At 39.6% G+C, this 27,575-nt stretch overlaps 1 protein-coding gene across 1 annotated transcript; it reads left to right on the forward strand.

Moving 5' to 3' along the window:
* Positions 1–27,158, forward strand: LOC122646045 (steroid 5-alpha-reductase DET2). Its single transcript, XM_043839501.1, has 3 exons — positions 1–138; positions 25,862–25,932; positions 26,074–27,158. The coding sequence occupies exon 3, from the start codon at positions 26,298–26,300 to the stop codon at positions 27,090–27,092; it is 795 nt and encodes a 264-aa protein (XP_043695436.1). The 5' UTR covers positions 1–138; positions 25,862–25,932; positions 26,074–26,297; the 3' UTR covers positions 27,093–27,158.
* Positions 27,159–27,575: the final 417 nt, after the last annotated feature.

A 27,575-nucleotide genomic window follows, 5' to 3' on the forward strand; every position in this document is an offset into this window, starting at 1 on the left:
ATAGAATGAGGGTAAGAACAGGAAGATGAAGATCGTGGTAATTCTATAAAAGACCAAGTATCGATCACCAACTTCTCCGTTCGCTCTTTCTAATTCAATATCAGAAGAGATATTGATCGCCATCTCGTTTACATCACTGTAAATCTCTCTGTCTCTTTCTTCTTTTGAATGAATTTGTTTTCTTAGTTGTTGTGGTTTTGAATTGCTTATCAACTTTTCCCTTGTCATTGTTAAAAGTTTGCTTAGAATTGCAGTAAATTTCTGTTAGTTACATAATTGTGGTCGCATTACTTTTATTAGTCTCAGAAAAAAATATTATATTGGAGAAAATCGTGTTTCCCCCCTAAATCCCACCATTCAAATCTTTCAAGATAGTGACCAAAATAGTGGAGTTTCTTGCTAAGACTATTGGCAGATTATTTTCATAAATGTTAGCTACTGGACTCATTGTGTGGAAGTTCATCAGTTAGTCAGTTTGTATGCCATTGGGATGAAAAGCAAGCTAAAATTTTTTGTAATGTTTATTGGTAGAAGGCCTTTGCCATGGTACTTTTGTGTCAACCAGTTGTGAAATGCCAAGTTTGATACAGCCAACTTCTTCCACTATTTTCATTAATATAGAACCAGACTTTGCTCATGACCACATATAGTACTTTTCTGATAAGTTTGCAAGTCAAAATTAAAGTAAAAAAATGCATGGGTAGAAGTGAGAAATTAGGATTATAGCATTATACTTGCAGAAATGGGCTTGCTATTACTCTGTAGCATAAGTTGCCTAGTTATGAGTTTTTGAATCTTCATTGAGATAAATTTACAAGAGGCAGCAAATGTTATCTGTTGACTTCTCTTTAAAACTAGGATTGCTTACTCAGCCAGCATTTTGATAACCCTGTTAGTGCTTCATTGATGTTTTGTAATTTGTACATAGCCTGGTTTGTTAGTGGCAATCTTGGGGAATCTGTCTTAATTTTATTCATAGCTTGCTCTCTGTTTCTCTGTCCTGACTTGATTCATCTGGTTGAAATCACTCTGAATGAAGTACTAGGTGTACAACGGCAAAAGTCATTGTAGCCATCCATTCTTATTGCGTTCACTTGAGGTTAGCACTTCATCAAGGAGGTATGGATGTGGTAGTTGCCTTTTCATGCAGACATTATCACTTCTCTTCCTTGATAGGTTTAGACTCTTAGTCTTATTAGTTGACTTGGTATTTTTCTATTTCTCTGGACCCAATATCTGTTGATAGGAATAATGATTGTTGAGTTGTGGGATTGGGGCAAAAACTCTTAGAAGTTTATGATGGGCTAAGTTAAATGGAATTAAAGCCTATGTATCATTAATCAAGCTGTGGTGTTATCTTTTCATTGCAAGGCCAAATAAATTAGTATTCAGTTAACTTTCTAAAAAGTCCCTGATGGTATAATCTTAACTTGTTTTGATCAAGCTATGCTCACGTTTTGAATAAGACTAAGCTTTGAAGCTTAAGTTGCATTTTTTCTCTTGGTTCTTCTCTAGGGCTCCCCCTAGCAGCAGAGCTCAATCCTCATACTGGTGACCCATCTTTGTGTGTTTGTGTGTCCCATTCTTGTTTTTTAAATACTTTTGCATTTCGTTCTGTTTTTCTATTTTTTGTTTAGTCAGAACAAAACTTTTTTTTTCCTTAGTAGGATTACAGATTTTAATGTGTTCTTTGATTGGGGTTCTTTCTGTTAGAGTTATTGGAAGTTATGTAATAAGGGTAGTTTAGGAACTAGCCTTTTGTCTAGTTGTCTTATTATGTATTTTCTAGTTTTCCCTTTTTTACCTCTTACCTCCATGGGGAGGTGGATGTAATTTCCTTCTAATTATCAATGAAGCAATATAGGTGTGTTGAGAAGTCTCTCAACATACAAGACACTTTACCACCGAAATACTCTCTCTTCTTCTCCCTTTGTCTCCTTCTTCCTCAATCTCTTCTCCTTCTCTTACTTGCAGCTCTAACCTAAAACCCAACTTGGTATTAGAGATCCAGGTTTGAGAGTCGTGTTCAGTCCCTTGTTCCTATTCTTTTTCTTCTCTTAGGAATCCTAGGGCACAAAGGATTTCAAGGAGGAGATTCCTATGTAAAGATTTGTTGAAAGAGTATGAAATAGGTTCCTTATAGCCTATTTAGATGTTTGAAGATACTACTTGAGCTGTGTTGAAGCTCTTTTGAAATTTGGATCTCACCCAGCTGCTGCTAGGAGTACCGCCAGCTTCAAGTTGCAGGCTCTCTCTCTCCCTCTCTCGACATGTGTTTGAGTCTTGGACTAGGCCACTAAAATCACCCAAGGGTACCTGTTATACCCTCTTTGTCCCTCCTTGCTGATTAAAGGAGCTGTATGAGCCTAACTCATTTTCGTGGGATCCCATTTGCTGCCAAGGTAAAGCCGAGAATGCCTAGTTCCTGTTTTTCTTGCATTTGGACTGCCATATGCTGCTTCCTTGGTTGAGAAATGCTTATGGGCAGCTTTTGTGAAGTCTTTGAACTTGTTTAAAGTTGATGTTACTCCTTGGAGAGTATTAGAATGAAGTATTATCAAGGTTGTTCTTGTTTTCTTCCTTGCTGAAATTTGATTCTAGTATTGGGTTCCATATTTGGGTTGAGTGTGTACTCCCCACTTGGTTTGGTACTCTAGTTTATGGTCTAGTACCTTTTTCCCTACAAAAATGGTTGATTCAGATGCATCTGGGCTTGGTTCGGCTGATTCACAGCCCACTTCAACAGCCCCTCAGCTTGTTTATGAGAACCCACATCCACAGATTCCATTGTGAAACTTGATAACACCAATTACTTGGACTGGTCACATTCAGTGAAGCTTTCCCTTAGGAGCAAAGGGAAATTTGGGTATATTACAGGTGCTATTAAAGCTCCAGAGTCTGGTTCTCTTGCCTATGAGAAATGGGAGACTGAAAATTCCATGGTCATGACATGGTTAATCTTCTCCATGAAGCCAGAGATTGGGAGAAGGTTTATGCGATAAGAAACTGCCAAGGCAATCTGGGACAGTGTCTCCCAGACATTTGATAGAGTAGGTGACTCTGCCAAGGTCTATCAGCTTCACCAAAAAATTATTGCAATGAGGCAGGGTGACAGGACCATTTTTTGAGTACTATAATGCTTATATTGGTCTTCTGGAGGAGTATGACCACTACAGGGATCTTCAATTGACCAACCCAGAGGATGAAGCAAAGGTGTATCGCACTCTTGAGAAGGAGCATATCTTCATTTTACTTGGTGGCCTGAACCCTGAGTATGAACCAATCAGACTCCAAATTTTAGGCCGGTCCCCTCTTCCTTCTCTTGATGAGGTTTGTAGCTACTTACAGAGTGAAGAGACTCGACGTGTTGCTATGGAGCCAGTACCAACATCATCTCTTGAGAGGTCAACTCTCAATTCTAGTTCTTTCTGGGACACTCGTGGAAGTGGTAGAGGCCAAGGGCCTAACCATGGGGAAGATAGAGCAGTAGAGACAGGTGGTATTGGTGGAAGTGGCAAGGACAGGTTTAAATGTGATCATTGTGGGAGATTTGGACATACCAAGGATAAGTGTTGGACTCTTTATGGCCGTCCCCCTAGTACACGAGGTGGTGCTCGTGGTGGCCGTAGAGGGGGAGCTCAAGCACACTTTGTGATGATTGAGGCAGTTGCTACATAGGATGACTCCACTTTAGTAGATGTAGTGGTTCGCAGGGTCATGTCACAGCTGAGCACATCTCCTACACCTACAGTGGCCAGCTCCTCTTCATCCTCAGCTTTACAGGTCTCGACCTCAGCTTCTACTGCAGCCCAGTCTTGGGTCATTGACTCTGGTGCCACTGACCACATGACTGGTACGTCCCATTATTATGATTCCTATACCATTTGCTCTGGTAAGCATAAGGTTAGGGTAGCTAATGGCTCCCTTTCCTCTATCTCTGTTAAGGGTAGTATCTCTGTTACATCATCCATTTCTCTTACTTCTGTCCTTCATGTGCCTAACCTTACCCTTAATCTTCTATCTGTGAGTCATTTGACTAAATCTCTGAACTATTATGTCATCTTTTTTCCTTCTCATTGTCTGTTTTAGGATTTGGTGACGAAGAGGATTATTGGCAGTGGTTGTGAGGAGCAAGGCCCTTACCTTTTTGAACCTTTTTTGCCCACAATTCAGTCCTATATGTGTGGACGTAAGGATAGTAGTTCTGTAAATTCTGTTATGTTATGGCATCGTCGTCTTGGCCATCCATCTTTTGTTGTAATGAGAAGACAATTACCTCACTTATTTTCTTCTATTGCCTCTTCTCATGTTTTTCAATGTGAACCATGTATGCTTGCTAAACACTGTCGTTCCTCTTATCCATATCATGGTAATAGATCTACTTCTCCTTTCCATATTATGCATACTGATGTTTGGGGACCTTCCCTACTACCTCTTTATTTGTCTATTGTTACTTTGTTTCATTTGTTGATGATTTTTCTCGTACTACTTGGACTATTCTTATGAAGCATAAAAGTGATGTCTGTGATGCATTTAAAATTTTTATCAGATGATTCTTACTCAGTTTGATAGTCGAATCAAAATTGTTCGGTCTGATGAAGGGGGGGGGGATATACATGTTTGGTGGTCTCCAAACCTTCTTTACTAATAATGACATTATCCATCAGCTAGCGTGTGTTGACACACCCCAACAAAATGAGGTTGCTGAGTGGAAAAATCGTCTATTGGAGGTCACCCGTAGTTTCTTGTTTGGCATGCATGTTCCCAAGACCTTCTGGTTTAAAGCTCTTCTCACTTCTTCCTTTCTCATAAATCGCATGCCCACCAAACTCCTTGGTTCCAAATCCCCCTTAGAAACCTTATCTCCATAGGTTTCTACTTTCTCTCTCCCTCCCAAAGTCTTTGGTTGTGTTTGTTATGTGCATATTAACAAACCCAATCGCACTAAACTTGATCCCAAACCTCTCAAGTGTCTCTTTCTTGGGTATTCTTCTAATACCAAAGGCTACAAGTGCTATCACCCTTCTTCTTGTCGGTGTCTTCTCTCCAAAGATGTCATGTTCCTTGAATTTGTCCCATTTTTTACCCCTTTTCAGCATCCTCTTCAGGGGGAGAATTGTGGAAGTGAACAGGCTGTTGATATTCCATTTCATTCTTCTTTTCCTATCTCTCTTTTTATGCTTGACATTGGAAAACACTGAACTGTGGATCTGGATGATACCAATGAAAAAGAATTGGTTGAAAAAAGAAAAAGAAGTGGTTATGTACAAAAGAGGTGAATGCTTGAAAAGAAAGAAGACCTGCCAAGAGTCCTCCTTGGATCCACATCCTGAGATCCATCCTCCTTAGTTAGGTGACATCTCTTCTCTTACCTCTGATTTAGACCTTCCTATTGCTGTTAGGAAAGGCAAAAGAACTTGAACTAATCCTATAGCCTAGTTTGTTTCCTATGATGCTCTCTTAACTACAGGTCTTGCCTTCACTGCTGCTCTCTCTTCTGTTTCTATCTCCAAAACCGTTACTGAGGCTATGTCTGACCCAAAGTGGAAACAAGGTATGGTTGATGAGATGATGGCACTTAAGAGAAATGGTCCTTGGCAATTGGTGGATCTTCCCAGGGGATGAGTCCCAGTTGGATGTAGATGGGTCTACACATTCAAGTATCAATCTGATGGTACAGTTGAAAGGTACAAGGCAAGATTGGTGGCCAAGGGATACAACCAAGTCTATTAGGAAACATTTGCTCCTGTAGCCAAGCATAACTCTATCCGAGTTCAATTATCATTGGTAGCCAACAAAGATTGGCCATTATATCAGTTAGACGTCAAGAATGCTTTCCTTTATGGTGACTTGGAAGAGGAAGTGTACATGCAAACTCCACCAGATTTCAAAATACCTTCAGCTGAAGGTAAAGTGTGCCTTCTTGTATGGTCTCAAATAGGCACCAAAGACATGGTTTGAGCGCTTTCGGCAGGCTATTTTGAAAAACGGATATTTCTAGAGCTAAGCTGATCACCCTCTCTTTACCAAGCGGGGCAATGGTACCATCACAACCCTTATTGTCTATGTTGATGATATTGTAGTCACTGGAGATGATACCACTGAGATAGATAAGTTGAAGATCTACTTAGCTCAACAGTTTGAAATCAAAGATCTGGGTCTCTTGAAGTACTTCTTAGGAATTGAAGTATCAAGGTCCAAGAGAGGAATCAACATATGTCAACGGAAGTTTGTTCTTGATTAATTGACAGAGACAGGGATGGTAGGCTGCAAACTAGCAAATTCTCCTATTGAGCAGAACCACAAACTAGGAGAAGATTGTGGTCCCTCCCTTATTGATGCGGGAAAGTACCAAAGGCTAGTGGGGAAGCTTATCTATCTTTCTATGACACGCCCAGATATTTCTTATGCAGTGGGAGTGGTGAGCCAATTTATGCATGCCCCCAAGAGTGGTCACTTGGATGTTGTGTACCGCATTCTCAGATATTTGAAGTCCTCTCTAGGGAAAGGACTGTTGTATGCCAGACATGATCACTTGAGAGTGGAAGGTTTCACTGATGTCGATTGGGCTGCATCCATCACTGATAGGAGATCTACCTTCGACTATTGTACCTTTGTAGGAGGTCATTTGGTTACATGGAGAAGCAAAAAACAGCATGTTTTAGCCAGATCCAGTGCAGAGGCTGAATTTAGGGCTATGGCTCATGGAGTGTGTGAACTCATATGGTTGAAAAGACTAATTTAAGAACTGGGGTTTGACACTGAAGGCCCTATGAGACTCTACTGTGATAAAGGCAGCCATTAGTATTGCTCACAATCCAGTGCAACATGACAGAACCAAGCGCATTGAAGTTGATTGACACTTCATCAAGGAGAAAATAGACACTGGCTGCATTTGCACTCCTTTTGTGAAAACTGGTGATCAACTGGTAGACATCTTCACCAAGGCACTTGCCTCTCTTCAGTTTGGTAACCTTCTATGCAAGCTAGGAATGCACGACATTTATTCTCCAGCTTGAGAGGGAGTGTTAGAGTTATTGGAAGTTATGTAATAAGGGTAGTTTAGGAACTAGCCTTTTGTCTAGTTGTCTTATTATGTATTTTCTAATTTTTCCCTTTTTTACCTTTTACCTCCTTGGGGAGGTGGATGTAATTTCCTTCTAATTATCACTGAAGCAATATAGGTGTGTTGAGAAGTCTCTCAACGCACAAGACACTTACCACCAAAATACTCTCTCTTCTTCTGCCTTGTCTCCTTCCTCTTTCTTCTTCAACCTCTTCTCCTTCTCGTACTTGCAGCTCTAACCTAAAACCCAACTCTTTCCCTCCTTTTCTTGTTCTCCAAAGCTTGTGGTTCTGGGTTGTTCTTTAATTTTATCCTTCGTATTTTCTACCTTTCTATTATCCTTTTTTTTATGGTGGGGGGGGGGGTACATGGGGGTGGGGTTAGGAGTTTTAATTTTTTTTTTTTTGTTTAGATTCCTTTCTTTGACTTGAATCCAAGTTTTTACAAGTTGCTGTTGTTATTCTCTATTTTTTTCACAGTAATAGCACACTCCTTTGGGGTATGCGCAGGCACTACATTTTTCTACTTTCAGAAATCAAAGTTCAAAAACTCGCCAAAATTTCGCTAATTTTGACGTGTCGGAGATGAAACAGGAGGCAAAACTCAGAATCAGCACTGTTTCGCCGAAATTTCACACATTTTGTTGTGGTATTCGTTCATTTCGGCTGTTTGCCCCCTGAAATGAAGCGAAACTCAATGGAAAAAATACACTGTTTCAACGAAATTTCGGTCTGACTGAAATGGTCTACTGAAAAGAGATTTTGAACTGTGTCAGAAATGAAGAAATGAAAAGGGAATGGTGAACCTTGTAGTTGGTCTATCTTATTAGGTAAGGTTCTAGATGCCTTGGGTGGGGGGGGGGGAATGGAGAAATGAAGAATACTGCAAGTGGAAATGGGCAGCCATGCACTTACTTTTTTGTTCTGTATCATGGTTCTTCAATTCTAATTCCTGCTGGCTGAACTAGCTTGTTATTGGGTTTCTTTTGTGCCTCTCTCTCTCTCTCTCTCTCTCTCGCTCTCAACGTTGAAATATTCTACTGCGGTTGTTAATCTTACAAATTTTGCAGCATATTCATTAGTGTTATATGGGATCTTTCTTCTTGTTTAAATCACATCTTGAGCAGTTTATTTTTTAATTGACATTTGGTTATGCATTTGCAACTAAATCATTTATATGTTTTAGTGGGAGGATGCATCCCTTTAGGATTAGATAGTTAGAATAGTGCATGGTAGAAGCTAGATTAAACATGATGAGCTTCATGCTTCGATTAGTTAGTTTTCAACAACCTTACTTGCATGGTTACCCACGTGGTTCTGACTTAGTTAACGTGTTTCGATGAAGATTTGCGCTATATATATATATATATATATATATATATATATATATATATATATTTTATGTATTTGATGTTGTCAGTTGAACTCATTATTTGCTTTTTCTGTTTATGCTTCTGTTAGTCCTCAAGGCAAATAAGTTCCTTCAGTCTCCTTATTATCAGCCCTCCTTTCTCTCTCTCTCTTCCTATTGTTGATTCAAGTTCAGTGATGGAACCAGGATAAGGATATATCATTTAATTGTGTAGAAGACTGAAGGATGTATAGTTTAATTGGTCCATGGAACCATTTGGGGGATATATAGGATGCTGTATGCAACCCAACATTGGCATGATCATCCAATGAAATTTCTTAGTTTACAGTAGAGTGGTGAAATTTCTTATTGTGTCTCTCCTTTATAGTTTCTGTGATCCTTCTTTTTTTTTTTTATGGGGGAGGGGGAGTGTTTTTGAGTAATTTGATGTGTTTTGGGACCTCTTAATTTCAAACCAGAAACTCAAGGTCTAATCTACTAAAAGGAGCTTCGCAAACAACGGAGAATGAACTAGAAATAATATTGAACCAAAAAACTCAGAACTGAGAAATAAAAAGAGAAATTTTGTAACTAGCAAAATTGTGATCAGAATGGATTGGAATTCTGGTTGAATTGCCCATTGGAACAGGCTACCAGCTGTCAAAATATGAAAATCTTATAGCAAATAGCAGGTGCAACAGTAGAGTCCTAGTGTCAGTGATTCAGATTCAGAACCAGAACTTGAAGGGTAATAAATTTTTTTTAGAGAATAGCCAGAATAGATATTAGGTGTGTAATTTCAGGCTAAACTGAGAATGATCTAGAGAGATTTGAGAGATTAAACTAGCAAAAATAACTAGAAAACAGGGGAATTGCGGGGTGCTGGAATACTGGACTGAGCTGAAAATTTATAGAAAATAAATAGAAGGAATAAGTACAGGAATCCACTGCCATCAGTCGCTGGAATCCACCAAATACTTACTGAACTCGGCACAACTTAATCTACAGCTCTCATATTAATAAATAAATAAAAAACTGAAATCTTGTTGACCATAAATAGATGGGGGTGGACTGTAGCCCTTACAACTATCTATAGAATTCAGAAATAGACTCTCTTGTAATCTTTAACTGACTTGGAAGTCAAACTACTACTTGGAATAGCCAAAACAGACTAATAATTGGCACTCTACTCAAACTAGGACTCTAAAACTATAGAATAAACTGGAAAGAAAATTTGCAAATCAATTCCGAAAATCTAACACCATGATATGTAGTTCTGTACTGCTCAACTGAAAATTAATCTGTTGAATTCCGTGAATACTGGCTTGAGTCAGAGTAACTACAACCATCTTTATTTATAATGTAAAGAAGAACATTCTGGAATAGGTACAAGGACATAATTACCCCTAGGACAATTTTACACTTGAACCTATATTACAACACTCTCCCTCAAGTTGGAGCATACATGCCAAACATGCCCAACTTGCTAATTATAGGACAAACTAGGTTACCACTAATTCCTTTGGTAAGGATATCAGCCAGCTGCTCACTTGACTGAATGAATGGAATACAAATTATTCCTTGCTCCTATTTCTCCTTGATAAAATGCTGGTCGATCTCAACATATCTGGTACGGTCATGTTGGACCGGGTTGTGGGCAATGCTGATTGCAGACTTGTTGTCATAGTAGAGTCGCATTGGAAGATCAGCATTTATACCCAAATCTTGAAGAAGTCCCTTGAGCCAGAGAAGTTCACATATACGTTGTGCAATAGCTCTAAATTCAGCTTTAGCACTAGATCGAGCCACAACTGCCTGTTTCTTGCTTCTCCAAGTAGTTAAGTTTCCTCCAACAAATTGTGCAATATCCGGATGTTGACTTCCTATCATCAGGACTTCCAGCCCAATCTGCATCAGTGTATGCTTCTATCCGGGGATAACTATGTGGAGAATATAAGACTACCTTTCCAGGAGATGATTTCAGGTGCCGAAGTATTCTGTATGCTGCCTCCAAGTGAGAGGAGTGAGGATCATGCATGTATGGACTCACGACACTCACAAAAAATGTAATATTTGGTCGAGTATGTGAGAGATATATCAACCGACCAACTAACCTCTGATAGCTACCCTTATCCACTGGGTCACCTTCCTTACTCTTCATGTGTGTGTTGGGCTCAAGAGGAGTATCTACCTGTTTACAACCAAGCATCCCCGTCTCACTCAATAAATCTAGGGTATATTTTCTCTAAGATAGAGATATGCCCTTGGCTGAATAGGCAACCTCAATCCCCAAGAAATACCTTAACTTCCCCAAATCTTTAACTTCAAATTTGGAACCCAGATAAGTCTTCAACTTCTTAATTTCCTGTGCATCATTGCCCGTGATTACTATATCATCAACATAGACAATCAAAATTGTCACATGCTGTCCCACCCTTTTAACAAACAAGGTGTGATCAACATTGCTTTGCTTATAACCATATGTAATCATGGTTTTATGGAAGTGACCAAACCAAGCCCTTGGTGACTACTTTAGACTGTACAAGGCCTTCTTCAACTTGCATACCTTTCCCTGAGTCTCTGGAGAAGCAAAACCAAGAGGTATTTCCATGTAAACATCCTCTTCCAAATCTCCATGCAGGAAGACATTCTTTACATCAAGTTGTTAGAGATCCCAACCTTGATTCATAACACAATAAATGATGACTCTCACTGTATTCATCTTTGCCACTGGAGCAAAGTTCTCTTGAAAGTCGATTCCTTGGGTTTGGGTGAACCCTTTGGCAACTAACCTTACTTTATATCTTTCTATTGAGCCGTTTGACTTGTACTTCACAATAAAAACCCACTTGTAGCCAACGGGTTTCTTTCCTGGTGGAGGAATAACCAAATCCCAGGTTTGATTTTTCTCAAGGGCAAGCATTTCTTCATTCATCCCATCCTTCCACTTCTATTCGGCTATTGCTTCTTGCCAATTGTTAGGGATAGTAATAGAGAATAATGAAGACACAAAATTGGAAATCGGGTTTTGTGTACAACTCCGCTTTGGTTTCCGAATAGCAATGGGTAAATCAAGACTGGGATCAGGATAAAGCTTACCAGGAAGATGACTAGGAGTAGGACTTGGAGCAGGTGCTGATTGTGTAGGATCAGTGGTGGTGGTCTCTTTGTATCGAGGGCCATGAGAAGGAAAAACAGTTCCTCGAGAGTAAATCTTCAATTCGTTCTCCCCCTGGACTGTTTGTTGTTGCTCATTCTGTCCCATTTATTGTTCCTGACTTGTAATCCCATCCTCCAGTTCAATAGAAGCATCCTCTATAGTAGGTATATGAACATCCAGAGGAGCAATCAGCGGGACCTCTTCATCTCTTAGAATCCCCCTGCAGAGGTACCTGCGGTTTAAAGTAAGCCTCAGATTCTCGAAACACCACATCCATGGTGACAAACAATTTCTTGGTAGGAGGATGATAGTATTTATACCCCTTCTGGGCAGTCGAGTAGCCAAGAAAAAGACATCGAACTCCTTTAAGATCAAACTTGCCATGAACATGGTGGTTCCGGGCAAACACCACACAACCAAAAACTTTGGGGGGCACAACAAACGTGGAGGTGCCCAACAGAATTTTCAATGGGCAGCGAACTCCTAAGACTCTTGATGGAAGCCGATTGATAAGGTAAGTGGCTATAAGTATTGCATCACCCCAGAAACGAGGAGGAACAACTATAGCAAACATAAGCGAGCGAGCAACTTCCAAAAAATGTCGGTTCTTGCGTTCAACAACTCCATTTTGAGCAGGGTTATCCACACAAGAAGTCTGATGAATTATCCCATGAGTATCCAAATAGGAGCGAAAAGGCACCATCCATATATTCTTTTCCATTGTCCGACAGGAGAATTTTCACCGTAGCATCGAATTGGGTCTGGACCACCTTATGAAATAGGGTGAAACAAGTGAAGACGTCACTCTTACTATACATCAAGTAGACCCAAGTGGTCCGTCTATAATAGTCAATGAAGGTGACAAACCATCGAAGTCTAGAAGTAGAAACACACCGGGTAGGGCCCCACACATCAGAATGTATCAAACTAAATGGACTCATACTTCTATTATTAGAAATAGGATAAACACTCTAGTTTGCTTTGCCAAAGTGCAAGCATCACAAGAAAAATTATTCAGATTACAACGTTTCAATAAACTAGGAAATAAAACAGATAAAACACCCAACGGTGGATGACCCAAACGACGATGCCAATTATTCAACTCAAACACTGCAGAATCAGAATCAGAAGACGCAAGCTGGGAGTCAAAGCTGCCCGTGAACTATCGAGCATGTACAGACCACCAACCACCTTACCATATGCAATCGTACTACCCGTTTCCAAGTCCTGGAACAAACAATGTTCGGAAAAAATGTCACTTTACAGTTTAAGTCCCTGGTTAAGCTACTAATGGAAAGCAAATTAGTAGAGAATTTAGGGACATGTAACACAGATGAAAGGCAAAGAGAGGATGTACACTGCATGGATCCCTTTCCCGAGATAGGAGAAAGAGACCCATCAGCAACACGAACCTTATTCTGACCATATAAAGGGGAATATTTGAAAAAAAAGAGAGGAAGAACCTGTCATATGGTCGGTAGCCCCTGAGTCAATAACCCAAGAATCGGGTATGACTGAGGTGCAGTTCCCACCAAATGAAATACTTGTGGAAGAAGTGGTAGTGTGATTGGAAGGCAGAGAAATAGCCGAAGCAGCCAATGAAGGAGATACAGATGCCGAAGAAGATTTGTCCAATCGAGTCATCGTATCCCGAAGATTTTGTAGTTCAGCTACAACCTGGGAAAGAGATTGGTTGGGTTGCTCTTTAGTAGAGGCCTGACTGGCATGGGTATTGGTGAGCCAATTGGAACCACCCTTCCCACGCTCACGAGTATCTGCAAGGCGACCATGAAGCTTCCAACATCGGTCCTTTGTGTGCCATTTCTTTCCACAGTGATCACATTTAATAGGGGCGATCACCAGACGTCCGATCACTAGCAACAGTACGGGAAGAGTTCCCAAAGGAAGAAGATTAGGAACCAGAAAGAAGGGCCGATCGTTCCTGAGTAATAGGAGTAACCATGGCTGTACGCTTACTGTCTTCAGCCGAAAGAATCGCATAGGCCTACTTAAGAGTTGGTAGAGGATCACGATTCAGAATATTGACTTGGATCTAATCAAATTCAATATTGAGGCCAGCCAAAAAGTCAAAGACGCGCAAACCATCTTCCCACTTCCCACTTCCAGAAAGCTGTTGCATTAACATCACAGGTTGCAGTGAAGGTGCCCAGAAAATCCAACTGCTGCCACATAGTGCACATTTTATTATAATATTGAGAAAGGGACAACTCCAACTGCTTGGTAGAGTGGATCTTTTGACGGAGCTCATAGCACTGGGCGGCATTCTCGACCTGAGAATAGGTGTCTTGGGCTGTCTTCCATATCTTGGCAGCGTATCAAGGAGAAGGTAACGCCTGGTAATTTCTTGGTCCATGGAATTAACCAAATAGGACATGACCAAGAAATTAAAATTCATCCATCGATCCTGTGCAGGACCAGCCTCTGTAGGCCTGCCAGTAGTGCCCGTGATGTAGCCAGAGAGACCACGAGAACCAATTGCGAACAAGCAAGACCGAAACAACAAGAGATAGTTGCTGCCATTTAATTTGATAGGGTTCACCGGAAACGGAAGAAAGTCATGTTGCGATGAACCATCAGGGCCAGAGGAAGCGGAAGTGATCTCTGAAACGTCTGGCATGGTGGCTGGTAAAGAAAAAAAATCGTAGGAACAGAAACAAATCCTCCAAAAAAAAATCAGATCGTAAGGAGGGGAAAAAACAGCCCCTGGTGGGAGTTAACTCACCACCAAGGGTGGTGAAAAAAAGACGGCAAAAGAGAGTGGACCTCTCGCGAGAAAGAGGGGAGGCGAGAGGCCTACGAGAAAACTGGAAGGGGCTGGCGGAGGTGGCAGAAGGGTGTAGGAGGTGGTGGAGGGCTGGGGAAAGGTAGCGGAAGGCCTGGCGGTGGTGGTGGAGGGCTGGCAGAAGGTTGGAGGAGGCTGGCGGTGGCTGGTGGAGACTGGCGGAGGGTGGTGGTGGCTGGCAGTGGTGTTCTTAGGGCAGAATTACGAAGAAGAGAAAGAGAGAATAAAAAGGAAAAAAACTTATATCCCATATTCCCGGAATTTTTTTGGCTCTGATGCCATGTTGAATTCCGTGAATACTGGCTTGAGTTGGAGTGACTACAGCCATCTTTATTTATAATGTAAAGAAGAACATTCTGGAATAGGTACAAGGACATTATTATCCCTAGGACAATTTTACCCTTGAACCAATATTACAAAAAAATCTTTTACAGCTACAGGGAGAAAACAGCATGCTCTCTTTCTTCTCTTCTTCCTTGCATCTGCAGCGATATTCCCCAACTTGAAATCATTCATCTCCGACAATTGGGTGAGAGCCATGTATTCATTGTACATGTTAGGATTGAGACGCTTGAAGTCATTTGCATGAATCCATTTGCATTTTGAATGTGGACAATTCGTCCACTTAAAAAGGAAAGAATGAAATCCTCCACCTTTTCTTGTAGGTGTATTTATCAGCAAGAACATCTTCAATCTCATCTACCTCTAGTTGAGACATTTGTGGCCTCCATAAAGAATGCTTTGTTTTTCCCTCATCCGAGTGATGGCCAAGGTAAATAGATTGTTTGGCGACATTAAAGATGTTCTAATTGCAGTATTAAGTGGTATCTCAAGCACATAGGTGTTCGTGCCAACTTTCTTGAGAAACATGCAAGGACTCATCTCCCATGGATGTAACTTGGGATTTGCATTAGGTGGAAGCCTTTCTAGGGTAATTTGAAACATAATCATCTCTTCTGGCTTGAACTCCACATGTCAACGATGCCAATCACATAGTTGTCCAGGCGTCGTCGGTCAGGCGCCTTGGTCGCCTTGCGTCCGGACCCTCTCTAACACCTTTGGTCGCCTAGATGCTATGACAATTATCAAAAAGATGTAGCCTTGTAGGTTTCATTGCTGACAGAAATGTGTTGTACATCTGCATGAACTTCAGTAAACTCTTCAGCCTCAATGCTGACCTGTGTATGCGGAGGAAGAGGACTTTCAACTTCTTGACCACACAACATTAAACACTATCGCATGGAGGACCGTGCGACAGTCCCGAAAGATTCTGGTTGCAAGGACTCGAGATAGTCACTCTCGGACATGCACAAAAGATGGTCACGAAAGACCGCGGCATTGTCCGTCTGAGAAGACTTAATTTCATAACTCTCAGACATTCCCGGAAGATCACATGGAAGACCGCAGTGGTCGTCCACAAACACTTAGCATTAAAACCTCATTGTCCGTGAGTTAAGACTTAAAATATATTGGATCTGCCAATTAAGCTCGGTTGTTAGTCCCTCTTCACGAAAGACCGTGGATAGCAGATTTAGACTTCTTTCTAAGTCAAACCACCTAGTTTCTTGGTTTTTCCATTTAGGTCCTTTTTTATGTCATTTTTGGGCTTCTTACATCTTGTTGATCATGTACATTAGGATTACAAAGATATTCCAATCATATTCAAATCCTAAAGACTAGACATGAAGAATCTTCCTTTTGATGTAGCATTCGGCTCCTTGATTCTTCAAGCACACGGAAGACCGTCTTGAATAGTTCTTCTTTTAATCAACATGCCTTGTTCTTTCTTCAACTGTACCTCTTCAGTAGTTTGAGTAACATTTATTTTTTAGCACATTTAACACACATTAGTATACCCAAACACACATCACACAGTAATTTTCATATCCAAAACTCATAATATATAAATGAAACCTTCTAGGTCCAACATTGCTAAGAATGGAAAGTTTAGGGGTTAGTTATAAATTAGTGCTCTGATATGCTATGTAATGCAATGATGTATGAGATGAATGAATGAGAATTTTTAAGAGTTGCTGAGGAGGCAGTTTTGGGTGGTGTTTTATGGTAAAATTACCAGTGTCATTGCCTCTCATTGATCAGGCTATTGTGTTTGTTACTTTAATCTTCTTCTATTTGGAATCATTGATTCATGTAGTTTCTTATCAGATATCTTATTTTTCTTGTTCATATCCCTCTTTTCTTACCTGTACACACAGCCATGGATCCCTGTTTTCTCTTCACTTTCAGTTCACTTGACATTTTATAACTTCGTATTTTCAACTCCAATTGCTTCCAAACTTGGTATATCAGTCCCTATCATCAGAACCTATCGATTCCAACTGTTAATCAGTTCACATCACCTGACAAACCCCTGCTCTATTGTATCCGAGATCCACATCTTTCCCCATCAAACCCTGCTATCACTTGAGTTTATCCTCCATATTTCAACCGTAGTTCAACCCTGTCCAGAAGCCCAACTGACTCATGATTATCGACATACAGATATCTCTTTTTCTGCCCTGTTTTCTGTTAAATCCTTTTTCAGTCTTGATCACACCCTCTTGTAGTGGAGGAGAAATTTCCATACTCTGTCCATTAATTAATCCAAGGGCGACTCGACCTAAGTTTCAGCCCTGTCTGTTTTTTGGATGATTAAATATCTCAAATCAATCAAGTCTGTACTGCACTAGCTCTAGTTCTACTTCCCTAATTATGGGCCTAATTCCTTAGTTAGGGTTAGGGCTTGTGGGTCGCCACCATCTATACTCCACCAACTGCAGCATCGTTGTCATACATACATGGTGGACGAAGTAAAACATCTGTGAGCTTCATTGGGATGACATCACCACACTGGCTTATCATACTATCGATGATGCTATCCCGGGGTTTGAAAACCCAAATTTGGGTCCCTACGGGCCCACCCAAGTGTACACTAACCAATAGTAGAAAGGCATTGGTAAAAATGTAAACATTTTAAAGTTGTAAGGGGGAGTGGCAGGACTGTAAATAACAAGAAACTCCAAGGTTTAGTTAGTAGGAAAAAGAGAGGACAGAAAAGGGTTTAAGAATTATTGAGTGGGGGTAAACTTGGGACAAAGCAAAAATAAAGGGGCAACGCTTGATTAATAGAATAGGGGAGGGCAATATGGGAAGTGCAACATCAAAGGGGTATTTAACAAGAAGAAGAACTCTTCCTTTCGTGAAAGGAAGATAGAAACTCGTGGAGAGTTTGCTGGTATATGATTGTGAGAACTCTCCCGATAGGAACCCAATCGACTTGAAATTTTGAGAGGAGTAAACCAACTCCTAATCCTCTTGAATGTAACCAGAAGTAGATCAAATTGTTCACCAAATAATTGGGATTGAAGCTCTGAAATCAGATCTGATCGCTGATACAGTTGCAGGTTCCAACAGCAGCATATACGAGATGTGGATGCCAAACTCTCCAAATTAAATCGCCCTCAGGTAAAGATTATACGTACCAAATTTCAGCCACAAAAGTTAAGGATTGAGGAAGCTCGATTCAATTGTGAGAACTGCAAGTATTGCCCAAACAGAGAAAGGAACAGTAATAAAAACAATTAATGGGAAGTAGAAAAGGGAAGAAGGAAGAGAAGACTTGCACAGGGAGAGAAGAGAAAGAAGAGGAGGGGGAAGGGATCACACAAATACTGGCCATGCAGGCACTCGAACAAGTCCAATTTCTTTCCGTTATCAAATCTGTCCAATGAATTGGGTTACAGGCATATTTATAAAAACATAATCGAAAGTTTCCTAATTGTAGTCTAATGTTGAAATAGACTAAATCCAACTCTATCTCCTAATTATCTAATCCAATCTAAAACTATAATGGAATCAAACTCTTAAGACAAAATGGAATGAAACTCTAACCCAAGTAAAACAAAAGATTACAAGATAAATCCAAATAAGTAAATAAATAAACTACTAATATACTACTAGACCCAAATCCCAATTGGGCCCCGTTCTCAGTCAGAACTTTCAAACAGGTTCGGTCCCTGTCCAAGGAGCTGCTCCACATCAATTCCCCCAGTGTTCAGAAAAACTTGTCCACGAGTTTTGTAGGGGGCAGGAATAAAAGTACTTGAACAGGGGCTAGCTGCTCGTTTGCAACTCGAATAAAAATTCCAAAATAGAAAGCTTGTGGGGAAGAACAAATTCATAGTGGGGAATGGCTTTCACTTCACTGGCTTCTTTCATTACTTGATCCACAATCTTCAGCTTTGATGGGGGGATGATCCAATGCATCTCACGATCAAATGTTCCGATCTCATGACGATCATTGACAAGCAATATCTCTCCGATTGGAATCTGATCATGGGGTTTCACATCTGTAGTTGGATTGTCGATCAATTTTTTAGCTTCAATCTTTATCGGACCGTTACTTCATCTTGATCATCACTTTCATTGTCCACCTTTTTTTAATCACTTCTGATCCTTCTTCTGAAGCTTCTACCATGCTCGGCATCTCATCACAGAAGCAATTAGTATTAGCAACAATCTTCCAACAACCTGTCTTGAAATCAAGAAACCTTGTTTGGAGATCACGAAGTCCCGCTTGCAGACTTTCTTGGAGTGTATGAATTTCATCAATAATAACGGTGTGAATTGTCAACCACCATGATGTAGCCTCAGGTCCAGCTCTGATACCAATTGATGGGAGCGTGGGATTCAAAAACCCTATATTTGGGTTGCTATGGGCCCACCCAAGTGTACACTAACCAATTGTAGATAGGCAATGGTAAAAATTTAAGTATTTTAAAGTTGTAAGGAAGAGTAGCAAAACTGTTAATAACAAGAAATTCCAAGCGTTTAGTTAGTAGGCAAAAGAGAGAGGACGAAAGGGTTTAAGAATTATTGAATGGGGGTAAACTTGGAACAAAGAAAAATAAAGTGACAACTGACAACTCTTGATTAATAGAATAGGGAATGGTAATATGGGAAGTGCAACTTAAAAGGAGTACGTAACAAGAAGAACTCTTATTCTTCCTTTCATGAACCAGAAACCAGCGGAGAGTTTGCTGGTCTATGAGTGTGAGAACTCTCTCGATAGGAACCAAATTGACTTGAAATATTAATAAGAGTAACCCAACTCCTAATCCTATTGAATGTAACCAGCAGCAGATCAAATCGTCCACCAAACAATTGGGATTGAAGCTCTGAAATCAGATCTAGCCACTGATACAGTTGCAGGTTCCAACAGCAGGTCGGATCTAACCATACACGTGAGATGTGGATGCCAAGCTCTCCAGGTTAAGTTGCCCTCAGGTAAGGATTATACGTACAAAATTTCAGCCATAAAAGTTGAGGATTGAGGGAGCTCGATTCAATTGTTGAGGGCCAACGATAGATGGGAAGTAGAAGAGGGAAGAAGGAAGGAGGATGAAAAGTCTTGCAGGGGGAGGGAATAGAAAGAAGAAGAGATGAGAGAATAGGGCGGAAGGGATCGCACAAGCACTGGCACACAGGCACTCAAACAAAACCCAAATTCATTCCATTATCCAATGAGTTGGGTTACAAAAATATTTATAAAAATGAAATCGAAAGTTTCTTAATTATAGTCTAATGCTGAAATAAAAGTAAAATCTAATTCTATCTCCTAATTATCTAACCCAATTAAAACTATAATGGAATCAAATTCTAAGATAAAAAATGGAATGGAACTCTAGCCTATGTAAAATAAAAGATTATAAGATAAATCCAAATAAGTAAAGAAATAAACTACTAATATCCTACTAGACCCAAATCCCAATTCGGGCCCGGTTCTTGGTTGGAACTCTCAAACAGGTTCGGCCTGGTCCAAAGAACTGGTCCTGCATCAATCTAAGCTTAAGCAGAAGAGAGCTTCTCTGGTCTAATTCCAAAGAAGTGCCATTGAGTATAGCAACATTGTATCGTTTCTGATGCTTATCTATTGTCATTCATTCTGCTACCGCTGCCAATTATGACTGCAGCCTTTTTCTCACCACAAGCCATCCATGTGTAGAAAATACAATGACTTATTGACGTCTCCGGTCTTCATAATTTGTTTCAGCCGATAAAATTCTGCTCAGAACATAAATACCACTGGTTGGATCATCTCATCAGTTTCATCATCATTGACAAAAATCTTGATCATCATCTGAGGATAATGCGTTGCATTCTTCGGCCTCACTTTCTTCAGCCTCTAATCTTTTTTTTTTTTTTTTTCAGACCAGACCATACTAGATTTCTATGCACCAGTTGGGAGTCCCAAGTGCTGTCTCCCATGGCACAACCCAATCTATTAGCGTTCTCCTTCACATCCGAATCTATGTCGACAGTTTCAATCCAAATATTTTTTTCAAATTCACTCTTAAGCCAATAATTTTTGTTTAGATGGATTCCCATCATCCTTAAGCCAAGAATATAGCTTCAAATGTTCTCTAGAATCACTCTGAAGGGTGAAGCTTGATTTTCATTTGGGATAAGGGATACAAGGGGTCATAAGCATATGTGGATGAGATATTTAGGAAGCCTCCTCACTGACTATCACACTGGTGCAGCACAGGTTTGGGAATTCTAATACAAGTCTAAGGATTAAATGAATTTGGGTTTGGAAAGGTCTACTAACACAAAACTCGCAACATACATGCAGAAAATCAGATTTCACAGCAACCATAAATGATGATTTTTCCAAAATACAAATGCAGAAAATTCATTTTAGGATTCATAGAAATTTAATAAAAGATACATGATAGGCAATACCTTCCTTTGCTGTCCCGCAAGTTGGAATGCTGTGATCAAGTGCTTAGTCACTACCAAACTCCAAGAATGTATCCTTAGTTCCTCGCTGTTAATTGATGAATCTTCACTGTTTTTGAGGTTATAATTTAAGGCAAATGTGGGAAAATTGGGACTGGTGGAAAAGGAATAGGGGAGAGAGAGGGTGGTAGCCTAAGAGAGAAGAGTTAGAGAAAAAAAAGGGGTTTTGGCTTGACATCAACTTGGATTCACTCCAAGGTTTGCAGGGAATCGCTCATGCTGCAGATTATAGGAGAAAATCACACAAGTTCCATTGTCATTCATTGTCTTCCATGTCAAAATACAGACTTTTAAAACCTAAAATGAAAAAAAAAAGAGAGAAAGAAATTACTCCCTAATAACTACTTTTCCAGAAATAACTACTCCCTAATAACTACGTGCCTACTTGATAATCTTACCAGAAACAGTTTCTGGTGTTTTCCATTCTGAGAAACAGAAAAACACCTAAAAAGTGCTTGATAAACAGTGTTTTCCTCCCTGGAAGGCTTTTGACAGAACATGTTGGATGTCCAACATGTTCTGTCGTTTCTCAGCACAAACTTGACAAGTTGTTCCCGATTAAACTTGACAAGGGAATTGAAAGCACCTTGTGACTGAACGCTCTGCAATTCTCTCTCTCTCTCTCTCTCTCTCGCAGCAATTGTTTCCCCTTTTTGTTTTTCTTTCTTTTTTACAGGAAGAATCAACAGAAGAAGGTGGTGTGTCAGGTACCGGCAGAGGGTGTATCTCTGGGGAAGTCCATTTGCAGCTTCGGTGAACCTCTGAAAACCCTAAGAATGGGTTCTTGTTTTCTAAATCAGGCGTTAAGACGGAGCAACAACTTCACAGCTTAAAAGAAAAGACCAAATAATTTATTTGCAAACCGATGTTCTTTTCTTCAACCCTGAACCTCTCGCGGATATGGTGAGTTCAGACCCTCTTTGTTCCATTTTCTGTTTTCCAATGTGAAATTCTATTTCCTCTTTTTTCCCCCAGTTTTCAAACACCCATTTTGCTGCTTTGAGTCATTAGGTTTTTATTGATATTTGTTAAAAGACAAGGCAGTTGTAAGAGAATGGAAAAATCTCCATGGCGATTTGGTGTTCGATTTTTGAGTGCTCCTTCTTTACTGTTTTCCTCCCCGTTGTTCTCTTGTTGATCATTAATTAAAGAAATTATATTGGCTATTAATGAGCAAGATTGAATTAAATTCTTCCAGTGAGTTGCTTCAAAGCTAAATTTGTTTAACATCCATCAACCATGAGATCTGTTGTCTCTGAGTTTGTGGGTTTTTTGCAGAGCCTTTCACATCTTTTTCGATGGAGTTATCTAGAGCCTTTCACAGGCTTAATACATCTCCTTCGGCTCTGCAACCTGTGTTCAAAGCTTAACCCTTTTCTTCTCTTTCTCTCTCTTCAGTTTATTTCTATTTGAAATCGACTTTTCATCTTTGCGATCTCTCCATCTTGTTTCCATCGGTTTTTTGAATTTCGAGGGAGAGAGAAGGAAGACAAAGGTTAGACTCCGGTTTGGGTTGCTGCTGTTGCTCGTGTTAGGTCTCGCAAGAACGGTGAGTTGCAGAGAGGGATTGCTGCGAGAGAGAGAGTTGCATAAGAGGGATTTTTCCTATGATGATTTTGGCATAAGATGATTTTTTATCAAGCAGACTTGCAGATGATTTTTCAACTCGAGAGAGAGAGTTTGGCATAAGATGATTTTTCCTATGATGATTTTTCATTTTCTTTGCTGGTGACTCCGGTCTTCATTTTCTCACTCTCTACTCACCTCTTCTTCATCTTCTTTGGATGAATCTGTGAATGAGTGAATATATCGAAGTTCGCTTTTTGATCACTTCAACTTTTGATTAGTACTGAATACTCTGTTGCCATTCGAAGTCTTAAATTTGTGATGAGAGAGTGATGATCAGTGATGGATCAAGCATTTTGATTCTCACTCATCACAGGACTTTTAGATCTCTTCCATTTTGGATCCGATTCACTGGTGCATTTCCAGAACAGGTTTACCAAGCGGGTAAAAAACGGTTTCTCAGCAAAGAAAATGAAAAAAACTGTGCTGGAAAACAAAAAACTGTTTTGATGTTTCCCAGCACAGTTCTAGAACAGAAACACCTGGTAAGGTTATCAAGCGGGCCCTACTTCTCCAGGAATAACTCCCTAATAACTCCCTTACTACTTTAGTACATAACAGTTTTGACACCAAATAAAATAATGTACAACAAAATAAAACAAGCTACACATAAGTAAATAGAAGTATGCATCCACACAAGTTAAAAAGGGTCATCTAGCCACAATGAGGTGATATGTTGCTGTGTATGTTGGCGTCTCCTCTGATATGTCCTAAATCCTGTTTTGATGTTCTCAACACACACACCTTGAATCATGCTAAGATTTTCCCAGGCACCATCATTCCTCTCAGCACTTTCCCTTTCCCCCCAACTTAATTCATGCTTTTTCTGCATTTTGGTGTACTTTGACTAATTTTGAGTTCAAATATTAAAAAAAAACCTTATAGTTTATAGTAAGCCTTTTTCACGCAAGTTCTAATTGTAGTTTAGTGATAGATAGAATGACAACCTCCAACTAATGGTTAAATCTTATTGTCATCTTGTTTAATGATAAACTGTAAAACATTGATCAGCTCTAACTCTTGCAAATAGTTATTATACACATTATATATTTTTTCTCTTGATTTTCTCAAACTGTTCCATGCACTTGCAATAAAATTTCTTACCAAATTTTCTTATTTCTACAGTAGTTTTTTTTTTGGTTTTGTTGGGCCCTTGATTCTCAGTATTGATTTGGTTCCTTAGGCAAGGTAAATAAGTATTTGATAAGTTTGATGAGATTTATTTTTTGTACATGTTTTCTGTTCCATTAAATCTCAAGAGTGAAGAAGCATTTGAGATGAACTTGATGCTCAAAACTAAGCTTATTTATTTTTTTTATTATTATGGCTCTGCCTTCAACTTTAATTTTTCTTGTTAGTTATGCTGTGATGAAAAAGATAACCTTATGATACAGCTCATGGAAATTTACTAGGTAATGAAAGACATAATGAATGGGTCAGTATGTTATATTACAGTTAAAAGACTTGGAGATACAGCTAACTCAAAGAAGATTATAAGCAAAATTGACAAGCAAAGTTTTATGTGTACTTAATTTCGGAGAATTGCCATACAATGTTATTGATGGAATAGACAGTCTCCATGTATGGCTCCCTATTTACTGAGATAATCTGTTACCACTTAGCACAAGATCTCCTTTAAAGCCCTACTTTGTGCTGGATATTTTGTGATCAAAAGGGGAATGGGCTAAATTGCATCAGTAGTTTCCAAGTAAGCTATGCTTAGAGCAAGTTTCTCCTTCGGAATTAGGAATGTGAACCCAGGTCCATTAAGTTGATATTGTCAAGCACATGGCTTGGGTTAGGCTGACTAGCCTTATCCCTCTGTTTTCTCTCCCTTTGGCCCCTATTTCTTTGTTTAAAATTTTGTCCCAATCTTTCATCCTTCTGGCCTGTCAAAATTGGTGGATTTTTCATCCCTGGTCCCTAAAGGGTAAAAGCAATGAAGGATGAATGCGTTCCTAGTCGAACTGACATTTGACATCAGTTTAGCATAAGAAAAGTATATTTTCTTCTGATTCCTGTCCAAAGATCTGCTGTTTGTCATCTTCATTGACGAATTGATAACAAATCATATAATGAAAATATGAGAAGTGTTGTTTTTTTATAGATTAAGATCTGAGAGGCATTGATAATGGGAAAAACTACTGAGCACATTGTAGATTTCAAAGTACAGGACTTTGGGGGGTGGGGGAGAGAGAGAGAGAGAGCATTGATAATGGGAAAAACTACTGAGCTACAGTTTTGGTTGAAACTACACATTGATAATGGGAAGAACTACTGTTCTTCTCTATTAAAGGATGATGCAATGAGTTCCTTTATTTCCTTTACTAACCATGTAGGGTAAAGAGAAGCCAAGAGGTAGATTCCTTGTTTTAGTGAAGGGAGGGGCAGATCTCTGACCCATGGAACGCAAACACTTCTAGGGACGTTAAGAGGAATTCTGAAACCCAAGACTGTGGGAATCCCAAGGTCTTAACAAACTGTAATAGTTTTTCCTCTTCCCACTCTTAAAACACACCATACTTTACACTAAATCCTTTGTTTCAAAATGTGAAAATACTGTTCCCCACTGTCAACAGTTGTAAAATAATTTGCTAGGTGCTCCTAGAATCAGATAATATGTTCCTAACTGTGGTACATGCACAACTGATAGCTAATGTAACATGCCTTTAAACCATCACAATTGTTACAATGGTTATGGAAAAACCATGACTTGAAGTTCATTATTTTTCCTTCTTATCTATTTCATTGCCTCAGACATGGCATTGCTTCTTCAATATAGGGGAAATATTTATTTGTCACCTTTTTTTTTTAAAAAAAAAACTTGAGCATGTGTTTTTTTATATTGGCTTTTTCTGGAAGAATGGTGAAATGAGAAAGCAAAGGTAAATTCCAGTTCAGTTTTGATAAGGGGCAAACAAAAGCCTTCTAATAATATATGGTGAAGAATTAGGGTATATTTTTTCATATATTTATTATTGGTATTTTACAATAATGTTTTATGAAATAAGTTATGATATGATGGTTCACTCTTCCAACGCAATTTGAATTTTAGGTATATCATCTTTGAAATGAAGAACTGAGGCTTAAGTTATTGGAGGAAACTGAATTTTCAATGAAAGGAAGGTAATCATCTGATCATATCTAATTTTAATTCATATTTACCATAACTTCTTAATGCTAGATTTCTTTTGCCTTTTAATAGCAATTTAAAACCATATTCCCTATATAGTTCCTTAACTACCTTGCTTCTTATTGGACAAACAGGGTGGCCTAGAAACAGTGGATAAATGCGTAGGATGACAGATGTAAGATGGTTCTTTGAAAATTGAGAGAGAGTAGCTGTCCAGATTCAAATTGATCTGAAACTCCAAGTTGGAGATTGGGACGAAACTCCTGACTTTTAGTTTTGACTTAACCACAGCTATAAACCATCCTTCAACATATTTCTAACGGTCGATCTCCGTCCGACCTGCCAAACCAACAGAAGTATGGCATCCTTATCAGACCAAAATCTTTTCTATTACTGTCTTGTATCTCACTTCCTTCTTGGTCCTCTTACCATTATTGGCCTCCAATTTCTCCAAGCTCCATATGGCAAGCACTATCGTGCAGGATGGGGTCCGACCTTATCCGCACCATTGGCTTGGTTCTTGATGGAGAGCCCCACCATTTGGCTTACATTACTCATCCTTCCCTTTGGTCAGCACCGATTCAATCCCAAAGCTTTAACTCTAATCTCCGTTTACCTCTTCCACTATATTCACCGGACATGTATCTACCCTCTTCGCCTCCGTAGAACATCTGTCCAGAGATCTAAGAGTGCAAACCGTGTTCCCATCTTATTAGCGTTGTTGGCCTTCTGCTACAACCTTCTAAACGCCTATTTGCAAACAAGGTGGGTCTCACATTATGCAAATTACAGTGAATTGGGCAACTGGCTGTTTTGGGGCCGGTTTTTGGTGGGGCTGAGAATTTTCTACTGGGGTATGAGGATGAATGTACAGTCAGATATGGAATTGCTGGCACTGAAAGGAAATGATGGAGGATACAAGATACCAAAGGGAGGATGGTTTGAGAGGGTTAGTTGCCCTAATTACTTCGGAGAAATTCTTGAGTGGTTCGGTTGGACATTCATGACATGGTCTTGGGCAGGATTTGCGTTTCTCTTATACACATGTGCAAACTTGGTGCCTAGGGCACACGCAAATCATCAATGGTACTTGGAGAAGTTTGGAGCATATTATCCCAAGTCAAGAAAGGCTGTTATACCCTTTGTGTACTGAAAAACAAAGAGATGATCTTTTCTTGTTTTCCTATAACCAGAGATGGATGCAGTCTTGTTTCATTTTTATTTTCTAGTGGCAAGTACTTGAGAAATCCATTTTTAACAGGGAGAACAAGTTAAGCAACATTTAGAGAATTACAGATGAAATCCATCCATATAATGGCTTTGTAAGGTGTTATCACTGGCTCTTGGATATAAAACACTACCTTTCTTAGTTCAAAGTCATGGACTATGCTCTATATCCCAAGGATTGAACCATGGGAAGCTACTTGGGCAATTTTAACTAAATTATCAGATTTTTGGGTGTCTTCGCAGTTAGTGCAACAGGAGTTGTGTATAATGTGAGGTCAGTCTGGGTTTGATCAAGATGCTAAAAAAGTCTGTCATCTACTTAATTTTTGTCAATAAATTCAAGAGAAAATGGTTCTTACATGCTTGTCATACAAACCTATTCTGACGCACCCTTGTTCCTTTGCCACGT

This window comes from Telopea speciosissima, chromosome 11 (assembly GCF_018873765.1).
Source record: "Telopea speciosissima isolate NSW1024214 ecotype Mountain lineage chromosome 11, Tspe_v1, whole genome shotgun sequence".
Taxonomy (NCBI): Eukaryota; Viridiplantae; Streptophyta; class Magnoliopsida; order Proteales; family Proteaceae; genus Telopea; species Telopea speciosissima.